The sequence below is a fragment of the Melopsittacus undulatus genome, chromosome 1, assembly GCF_012275295.1.
Source record: "Melopsittacus undulatus isolate bMelUnd1 chromosome 1, bMelUnd1.mat.Z, whole genome shotgun sequence".
Lineage (NCBI taxonomy): Eukaryota > Metazoa > Chordata > Aves > Psittaciformes > Psittaculidae > Melopsittacus > Melopsittacus undulatus.
The window spans coordinates 71,217,882-71,228,562 of NC_047527.1; the positions used below are offsets into that span (position 1 = coordinate 71,217,882).

At 38.6% G+C, this 10,681-nt stretch overlaps 1 protein-coding gene across 1 annotated transcript in view; it reads right to left on the reverse strand.

Annotated features, from left to right (window-relative positions):
- Positions 1 to 8,227, reverse strand: part of SPMIP7 (sperm microtubule inner protein 7) — a 38,673-nt gene extending 30,446 nt beyond the window's left edge. The window contains 10 exon segments of the mRNA XM_034060300.1: positions 1,388 to 1,495; positions 2,034 to 2,082; positions 3,153 to 3,231; positions 3,659 to 3,693; positions 3,696 to 3,725; positions 3,728 to 3,784; positions 4,431 to 4,472; positions 4,475 to 4,495; positions 7,992 to 8,187; positions 8,189 to 8,227. Coding sequence (XP_033916191.1) covers positions 1,388 to 1,495; positions 2,034 to 2,082; positions 3,153 to 3,231; positions 3,659 to 3,693; positions 3,696 to 3,725; positions 3,728 to 3,784; positions 4,431 to 4,472; positions 4,475 to 4,495; positions 7,992 to 8,187; positions 8,189 to 8,227 — 656 coding nt within the window.
- Positions 8,228 to 10,681: the final 2,454 nt, after the last annotated feature.

Genomic DNA, 10,681 nt, shown 5'->3' on the forward strand with positions numbered 1-10,681 from the left:
TAACTACCAGCTCAAGCTACTAAAGACAATTTTAGGAAAAGCTTAAAGCAAAAACTTTTGAATCTCGAACTTTGTGATCTATCTAAAAAAAAAAAAGTGCTCCTAATAGTATTCAGGGAGCTTTTGCAAACTCAAAGGCCATCTAGTGACTAAAGTTAGAAATCACACATTTTTAATATGGCAATATTCGTTGTACTATCCATCAGAAAACAGCATGTGCATTTCTACCCACCAGCCTTGTTCATTAATAACAAAGAACAAGAGGCATTTAAAGTATGAAAGTATGGAATAGTTTGAAAATAAACATAGTTGTTTTTTTTTTTTTAATTAAGGACTCTTCAGAACGGTGTCAACAGAAATTCCTGTTGCACACTAAGCTCAGACCCTTCTCTTCTATGTCCTCCCCACCTGAGCCTTGCATGTAACATGAATCTATTTTCTAATGGTGGGCATTTACAGGAACGCCTGTGTTAAGTAGTCTCAGCATTATTAGGAACCACAAGTCAGGTGTTTTGGGGTATGATCTAGCAGATGTGCTCAGTCTAGCTTCACATGCAACCTTTCTCAATTCAGAAAAATGGAAAGGTGCTTGCCAAGTTCTTAAAACTTGGTTGTGCAATAGTTTAGCAAGGTTAACAGCAGGAAGCAGGGGATGCTCTGATTTCCATCCCAGACTAGGTCAGAGGCTGCTGATCATGAAGAGTTCATTATATCATGACAGTATATTGCACTGGTGTTTACCACAGGCAACTTTTGCACTCTATGGGTAGCTTTTGGGGTGACAGTCAGTTATGGTCAATCATTCTGTACTAGATGATGGCAGGGTCACTTGGGTCACAGAGCAATTCCTGGACAGAAAAAAAGAAACCCTAATCAACATTTCTGGTTTAAAAGTGTGATGCACAGTGTTAGGAGCCTAATTGCCCTGAAGCTGTAGCATTAATATAACACAATAAAGAATCAGGCCATAATGTTCTATAACAAATTCATACTTGGTCAAACCAGGTTGCACTTAAGCTTACCATAACACAAGCAGATGGATAAAATCTGTTATACCATCACCTCACTAGTCTGTTCATTTTGTATCAGCTTTCTTTGTGTATCTGGGCTGAGTAGTCACTTAGATTTACACAGACCTACATGGTAGACAGCTGCCACTGTAGGCCATTTACTACTGTTTCAGCTGTTAGAAAGGACTCTTCAAGTTCAACCTTGAATCTGAAAGGTTACTGTGATTCCTGTGTTGACAGAACTCATTCAAGTTATTAAAAAGAATAAGGAACGCTCCCTCTAATTTTTTTTGTTCTTTTCAGCCAAGACCAGATAACTTCCCAAGTAACAAGAATTCAAGAGGCAGTATCAAAACCATACTAATAAGGAAAGATACCCTGCAGTACTTGTGAAGGGAGGCTTTGAAGCTTGCACATGACTAAGTGGTATTAAGGCTACACTGGCATTGACAACGTCTTCAGAATTTCCTGCACCAACATAGCCCCTGTTTGGATAGAAAGGAAATCAAAGATGTGTACATTATTCATTACACAGCTGGTGGAGGCAGCTGAACCACATACTGCATGCTCCAAAGTTCTAGTTATTTATTAAAAAGGTCCACAAGAAAAAACATGGAGATGAACTGTTTCGTGTCCTTGGCATGTCCCAAGATGAAGACAATTATGTGCTCAACTTGCAGCACATAACAAATGACAGCTCTAGAACATATGTGCACAGAGGTGGCTTGGGAAGGATAGAAATAAGATAGAAATGTGTACTCTCTTGTTATTTTGGCTATGCCCATAATCAGACTGGGATATTCTCCCAAAAAAAGGACATAATAGATATTAATTTCTCTTTTACAGGTAACAGGCTGGAGTCACCAGCAGGCAGAGGAGACTCAGCACTATCTCCCTTGGTACCAGAAAACATTTTAAGGTTAGGTAACATAATACAGCTACAACTCTTGCTTCAGAAAATGAGAGATAGATTGCTTAGGCTTAATAAAAATTGTAGAAATGACCCAGGGACATTGTGTTTACATATACAAAGGGATATGACAGATTCAAGAATTTACACTGTTAAACACAAAATAGATCAATTAACTTTTTTTCACCAAACAGAATATTCTGATAGAATATTTATGAGGTCCCAAAAGAGAGGTGGTGACAAGTTAAAGTTTTGCTCATGAAATGATGCAGTGCTCATTTGACTTGAGTAAAAGACCATGGTAAATTATTAGGTTGGCATATATGCTAAATGACCCCATTCAGCAGGCAGAATCTTGTTTTATTCTCCATCCTCAGATACTGGGACTTCATTCAATTTCCTAGGATAGTATAAGCAAATCTTTGAAAAATAACTGCTTCTCTACTTGTAACACTTCTTTCATTCATTTCTTGAGAATATAGGAAAACTTAACATCAGGTCTAACTTTCTCTTGGTCTGTCCCTGTAAGCTGCTCTCACTATCCACATCTGTGTTTCTTGGAAAGAGCAACATTCAAGAAATCATGATAGAGATTTTTATTCCCCTTCCACCCTGTAGAGATACCTGGCTCTCCAATTGTATGCCTGATTGTGCCCTACAGCACACCTGTCCATTGAATTTGCCTCAGCAAATCTGATGGCTTACGGCCTCGAAAGAAGGCTCTGGTTTTCCTATCTTTCTTTGACCAACCTTTCTTTTCCCATCTCTACTTGGCTCTTACCTGAGCCCTTCTGAAACTCCTGTCACCCTTTCCTGGGCTCATCTAAAATGTTCCACTCTGAGATACAATAAGTGAGACACAGAGTGAAAAAAAGACACCAATGCACAGGTGATTGCTTTATATTCTACAGACAGCAGATAAAAACTTGAGTTTGTACATGTGTTTGATTACCACGGTATTTTCATAAATGACATGTCTTAAAAACATCAGATATGTGGAATCTCTACACTTACTTCACAAATTTCTCTGTTCTACTTTTTACACCTAACTCCCTCACAGGAGAAGCATGCTAGAGTTTACTTTTCAAATAATTATTGTTTGAATATCTTAACTTCTCCAGTTACAGAACTTGCTGAATTTAGTCTATTGAAATAATTAACTCTATACAGACTTCATCAGAACTGTCCAGAGGACCCTGATATTCCCCAAAAAAATGAAAATTATGAATCAACAGGTATCTGTGGAGAGGTAAAAGATCTTGTCTGAAATCTGTCCCAGAAGCCTCCAACAATTTAAATCATAATTAGATGCTTCTTGTAAGGCAATGTTGCTTAATAAATTTGGCTTAATAGATTTTCATGCAGCAATCAGAAACAATTGCAGGACTAAGTTTGAGTTTAGTAAAAATAATGTTCATTACAGTTAATAATCACAAGCAAACTAACTTAATGTGAGATTTGTTATGGTACAGCATCATTCCTGTCAGCCAGTTTTTCACCAACATCCTTGTCCTCTCTTCTGGTACTGTGCACGCACATCTTCTGTACCAGTTTACAGGGGAGGAAGAGGTAAAAACTATGAAATCATTCGAGGCAATTACTGAAGTGTGCTATGACCTTAATTGCTCACTTGGGATTGTTTTTATTTAAAAACACTGCTGTGTCTGATCTACACAACATTTAGGCTAAATTTCATTAGCAAAACTTAAAACCAGTTGGCAAGAAATTATTCACTGACTTGGCTTATTTTGGGTTCAGGATTGTATCTCTGTTCTGGGAAAGAGGATCAGCCAGCACTTCCACTTTGATTCTGGAGGTGCGATTTTGCGATGTATCATATTATCCCAAGGAACTTCTTCATAAACTCTAGATGAACAATAAAAAAGAAAACAGAAAAGTTCCCATATAATCATTATTGAATGACACTGGTTGCTAGATAATGATGAATTATATGACAATGAAGGATGTAAAAAGTAACAAAAGTATGCATTTCTAGTTTTAAGGGGAAATGAAAAGCCCGGAATTCTATGTTGCTTGTTGGGGAACAAGTAGTTATGGTACAGTTTCACAGGCTTATCTTCTTTAAAACTCTCACTAATTTAAAGACGTAGCTTATCTGCCAATAAGCTTACAATGATGATGGGATTCATTTTGTCTAAATTTGAATAATCAGTCAAGTGAGATGAGACATAAATAGACGTTAGACACTAGTCATATCATGCCTGTGTCAGGCGTTGAAGACAGATATACAGAATGCCCTTTTGGAAATCCCAGTTTCTCTTCATTGCCTATAGAGAAAGAGGAGATGAAAGGCACAGACTGGATGCAAGCTTTTAGGTAACTAATATTCACGAGATGAATGCTATGCTAAATGCTTATAAAAGTTCTGAGTGATATTAAAATTGTTTGTAGTCTTGTATGCCCTGCTGCCTAAAGGTGCATATTAGCAAAAAGAAGATAAAAAAAATGAAGCAAAGCACAAGCAAAACCTGTTTTTAAAAGAAACTCACTTTTAGTGTTTGACTTGTAGAAATAGTCCCTTGCTTTTTTGTTCTCCATCTTGTAGAAGGATCACCTCAGCAGTCTCACAAGCTTCACTGCATCTCACTATCATTCAAAAACTGTGCACTGTTTTTGACCTCTTATATTTTAAAATTAGTAGGAGTATTGATTTCAGTGGGCCCAGCAAGAGACAATAATGCCAAATGAAAGGTTTACAGATAACTGTCGCAGATTTTTTTTGGTTAGTTCTTTGGTTAACTAATCTACTTTTCTTTATATATGGAAAATAAATAGAACACATTACTTTATCTTTTATCACTTTGAAAGAAAGGGCTACAAATCATCCCCTGAAAACTATAAGCATAAACCTCATCAGTTTATATTGGAAAGATATGTAAGACATGCACAACAAAAGGAGCAAAACAAAAAGAAGAAAGTCTGAAAAAAAAAGCATCACTCTGCTTTTGGGCAAGTGAAAAAACAAATACAAAGTGAAATATATAACTGCAGGGATGATAAATAATCAAATCCAGAGTGAAACCGCAGTTGCTTTATTCAATGGCACTCAGCCCTCCACAGATTATTCTGAATCTTTCTGTATCATTTCCAGATGACCTACTAGCTTATTAGGCAGCGTAGTATTACACAATTAATTGTGTTATGGGCAATTATTTAATAGCACAGATATTCTCAAGCCTACTGTAGGCTATTTTCCATTCTAAGTTGATTGTTTCTATGCTATAACAGTCATGAGTGTCCTTGAATTGTTAATTTGATGTTTTTTCAAGTTGCACATTTTTTGCTCTTTGCTTTGCATGTTTTTGCCTCTAACTTTTATCTCCTTCTGTAGGTAAGCAAAAGGTTTTATCTCACTAAGTATCTGTGCTACAAACTGGGGCTGCACCAGCATTGCATACAGTCATTTTCCATCATTATTTAAAAGGTAGGAGAGGCTGGAATCTTATCTTGATATGCCTCACAATGTGCTGCTTAATCCTGGACTACTCCTGGATGATTACTTCTCCAAAGTAATGATTACTCTGGATAAAATACTTCTTGCTTCAGGACAGGAAGCACTGAGAAAGAAACTCTTCCTATACAAAGGCCATTGGACGATTAGTATAATGAAACTGTAATTATTTCAACAACTTCTGCGTAAAATTCTTCCACAGAGACTCTTCAAGTAACAATGGAATAAAGATAAGATCTTCACATGGATAAATAATTGCTTAGAAGATCAGAGAAGGAGGGAAAGGGGTAAATGATCAATTCTCCAGGTAGACGGAGATCACTGGTAGAGAGACCTGGAGGCAACCCATCTAGGCTTATAACTTTGTTGCTTAACATAGTCACAAATTACCTGGAAATAGGGTCTTGAAAGTTAAGTAATGGGTTCAAAAAGCAAATGGATATGTTCATGAAGGCAAATCTCTGAATCCATGACTACTAAATACAAACACACGAGCTCCTTGTCATGAATCCCTGGTCAACAAATCATCACATGATATGCAAATATGCAGGGGAAGTATGATATTTTATGTTAATTATCCAGTGTTGGGTGGAACACTGGACTAGTTGGGCTTTTGGACAAACCCAAATATGGCCACTCTACTAGCAGCATGAGTTAACTGCTTATTTATTTTAGAAAAGGTTACTATCAAGTCCAGAGGTAAACTCTGTAGTGTTTCCCATTTCCCAGTTTTCAGAGAAAACTGTCTACAGATGTGTTAGCTTACAGAAGGGGCAAGAAGTCACCTCTCCTCCTCATCAGACTTATCAAATACGCTGGTTCCTTCCGCAATCCCCATGCCCATCTCTGTGTTAAGCCACACTAAATAGAATAATAACTACAAACTGGATATGAGGGCCTTGTCACCAGTTTTCCAGGTGACACAGTCAAAACACCAGTTTTCCAGGTGTACCTGCACAGTCAAATTCTGAGTGAGAGAATTCTACAGGCAAACACTGCCAACTTCCTAAAGGCCTTGTTTTCTAGCACTGAGCGCCTTCACTACACCAAGCAAGAATACCTGAAGAATAGCACTTCAGCTGTCTCCCTTCCCTGGCAGGCTCTGATGCTTCAGTCTCAGAATAACCTTATTTTTCAGCTTCTCTGGTTTGTTATCACAGATTCTCACTGTTCAATAAAGTTACTCCACTCAGTAGATGCAAAAGACTGCTAGGGAAGTTCAAAGTAACGCTGTTGACTGCCCAAGCCATAGCACTACATCTTCTCACAACAGAGAACCTCCTGTCTACTGCAGATGTTTTTAGTACCTCTGCTCATCCATGTCAAAGGCTGCCTCTGTCTCTGCTTTTCTTTTTGTTATATTTTGCATTCATCCACGACACAGTGGAGAAAGTGACTGTAGAATTTGCTTGCAAAATGCCTGACTGATCTCACTTTCAGCACAACTTCCCCAAACAACGTAGCTGTGGAATGTCTTGGGACTGATATCTAGAAAGATTAGCAACTTTCATCACATCACATGCCTGAGGGGTTTGGTAGTTGGGCTCTGAATCATACAGATGAAATCTGGCATTTGTTTATGCAATCTCATTAAAAATAGTAGCTTAAAACTCAACTACTATTTATATCTCTATTTACACATTTGCAGTTAATACCTCAGCATCACAGGAAAACTTGTAAATTAATACTAGGTTTGGAAGAACATTTACACAGCTTTCCTTAAAAAAATTTATGCTGGACTATATGTTTCAAGGTTTGCCCCTGAGTTAAGTTTGACTTTATCTGACAGCTTCAGCAGTCAGTATTTCACTCTAACAGCAATCTTTACCCAACAAAATACTACCAGAAAGCCACTGGACAGTTTCCGTCAGGTTTGTGGAACTACTCTCCATTTCAGACCACTTTCTTAACTGTAACTCAGGTTACTGACTTGATTACATTCTATTTCGTATATTGTCTGTGTTCATGTGTATCTGTGCCAGAATATCTCTATCTCTGTCTGCTTTTCTCTACATTAGAAAAATTAGTGGTCAGATAGAACTGCACATCTCAACTCTTCTTTCCCATTCACTTTTCCAGGGGCTTGCAGAAAAACTCCAGCTGGTCAGTTCTGCTTGATGTCTGAGGTCTAATTTCATATGTACATGGAGAACACAGCAACCGAGAAATAAGAGTGAAAATAATACGGGATGAGCAAGAAGGGGGAAAAAAGGAAAATTATAAAGTAAATTTTCTGATCCCTTGTGGTTACTTGGCCTCTTCTGGGTTCTGTTATATGACTGCAGTAAACTTAAAGTGATTTAAAATGCAAAGTTCAAAGGCAGAAACAAGGAACCAAAACCACTGCCTGAATTTATGGCATGTAGACACCTTATGGTGACAATGATGAGGCCAAAGTATACCTAACGGTGAAGTGAGTGTTAGTTGTATAGTAAAATGCAACAAGGAGCTTATTTTAATTTCTTTACCATGTTCTAAGAAATGGCTTCCCTCATCTCTAAGTATGTTGCCTGGATTTCCGTAAAAATTTTGTTCTAGCTGTAATGAGTTATGGAAATCACCGGAGTTGGCTTAATCTGAGCAGAGATCTACTAAAGACACATCATCCCTATTGGAGGGGTGAATGGATTGAACTTTAGGAAAGGATCGCTGTTTTTCTCTTCAAAGCTGGCAAAGCCATGTCTGTTCTCAGGACCTCTCACAACAGGCAGGGACATCTCTAACAGGCTTAGATACTGTTGGTGATACATCTTGTGAGCTGGTTCAGCTGACAAGGTGGACTTTTTGAAAGCACTTACATGCTTCCCTTTCAGCTCCAAGGGAAGCCACTGTCATTCTCCTCTTTTGTCCTTATGTGGTAGTAAACTTAAAAGAGTCTGCTTGCTCCTGTTTCTCCATGTTCCTGAAGTCCTAGCCAACAAACAGTAAGAAGAGAGGTCATCCTCCAGAACATCAGTGCATAGAAAACATGAAGATCAAGGCAGTGGTTTAAATAGTGAATTCTCTCCTGAAAAGAGATTTACCAAGTATGGTACAAAAGACCAGAGCCATTGAGTGAGCAGAGAAGTTTGGGTTACTTTTCTTCTTGGCAACAATGGAAACCACCTCACAATGAAATATCTCTTGTGAAACATGGTTCATGCATACCACAGTAATCTAGTCCTTCAAGGGGACACACATAGCAATTTGAGATGGCACTACAAATTACTTATTCATCTAGTAGAGACAAAATGAAGAAGTTTTCAATGTTACTAAGAATTATATGGTGTTTTTATTTAAGTATTTTGAAATAAGCTGTTCTGTCAGTATCTAGACCACAAACGTGAACTAAATTGAAACACAGATTTAACAGGAACAAAATTTAACAAACTACTGCAAACTAATGTAAATCTGGAAAATTTACAATTATTATTTGGAATAAGTAAATCATACTGACATCAGAGTTTTCCATGCAGCTTAATTACCTCCAGAGTTTTGCCATTTGTTCTATCAGGTTGGCAAATCCATTGCCAAATCCACCTCAGCTCAGAATATGCAGCACTCATCTCCTAATCCCAAACTCAATGGTGTTCGTTTAACAATGTAAACAAAAGCAGTCTGATTTATAGATGACCTCTCTGCATAATTTCAGTGCCATCTGCAAAGGCCTGGCACTTCAGAAAAATCAAACTACTTTTATTTGGACAGCTCAATTCACACACAGAACTTTTGTTTTGTGGCCTTGTCAGAAAAAAATTAGGGCACAGAGCCTAATCATTCTCTCTCTTATGTTAGTCTCATACAGATGCAACTTCCCTGAGTTCCTAACTTGCTCTAGATTAACAGGAAATCAGATATGGGCCTAACACTTATTACAATACAGGTTTATAGTAATAAAAGCTGTGTTCCACAATGCAGAATCATGGTGTGGGTTTTTTGGAGAAGTTTGCTGATGAAGCAGGAAAAAAACCCAACTTCCTTCTTTATTAAGACATCTTTCTTATATAGGTCACAAGAACTAAAATGGGTAAGAAGTGACAGCTGAGAACATTGTATATGCAGTACTAGTACTATAAGGCTAAGCCAACACTATGAAAACTCAGAACTCTTTGCATGACACATCTCATGTCCACTTCCTATTGCACTCACACACTGAAGTTAGTCAAAGGTACTTCCAAAATTTGACTTCTGCCAGTAACAAACCTTTGAAATGCCATACTGGTGTCTGTATTTACTGACACTCAGTTATCTCCATGCCAAATTGTCATGGTTTAAACCAAGTCCCCCAACTCCTGGAGAGTTAGGAAGGAGAATCCAAGGAATGTAGCCCCTACGGATTGAGATAAGAATGGTTTAATAGCTAAGGCATAACACAATAATAATGATACAGCCAATAACAAGTGAAAAGAATACAACACCCCACCAGCCACCGACCCATAACTCACTCCACCCTGCCTGGCCGAGCACCGCGTGCTCCCTCCTCCATTTTCCTCTAGAGCTCTCTCCCTCCAGCTCTCTCTCTCCCAGTATGCATCCTGGGCATCACGTGCTATGGTATGGAATACCTCCTTGGCTAGCCTGGGTCAGGTGTCCTGTCTCTCCTTCCTCCCGGACTCCCCTCCTCCCCGGCAGAGCATGTGCCTTGAACAAAAGGCACTTGAACAAAAACAAAGGCCTTGAACAAAAACACCCTCAAAACATGCTCACTATCAGCAACCGTTCCCAGCCCAGAAGTCAAAACACAGCACTGCACCAGCTACAAGAAGGAAAAAAATGACTGCCACGGCTGAACCCATGACACAAATACAATCAGCTTCACACTAGAATAACACTCAGTGCTGCAAACTGATCTTTCCCCCCACTGCTTACCTTCTCCTGGAAAGCTTTAGACAGAGATGGCAGGGGAGGTGAAGACACAGGACTGAGGTAAGGCACAGGATGGAAGACATTGCAATGATGGCTCATGGTTTTTTGCATTCATTTTGCAGAGTGAAATACAATTAAAGTTTTAGTTTAGATTTTGTTGTCAGGGATTCTGTCCAGGTCGTGCTGGGAAGTAAGCCTGCCATGTAAGGTTGAATGATTTCTACTGTCAATTTTCAAGTATTTTAAAGAAGCATATGGACGAACTAGTTATGTGTCTAAGCTAATCCTCTCTACTAGATGTCCACCTTTTACTTTGCTTCAGGATTCCTGCAGAACAGTGTTTTTGGTTCTCTGGCACAGTAACATCATACCAAATCTTCCACACTGTGAATTTTTCCTGCCAGACTTCATCCACTTCCCAGATAACTCATCCTCTCTCCTGCC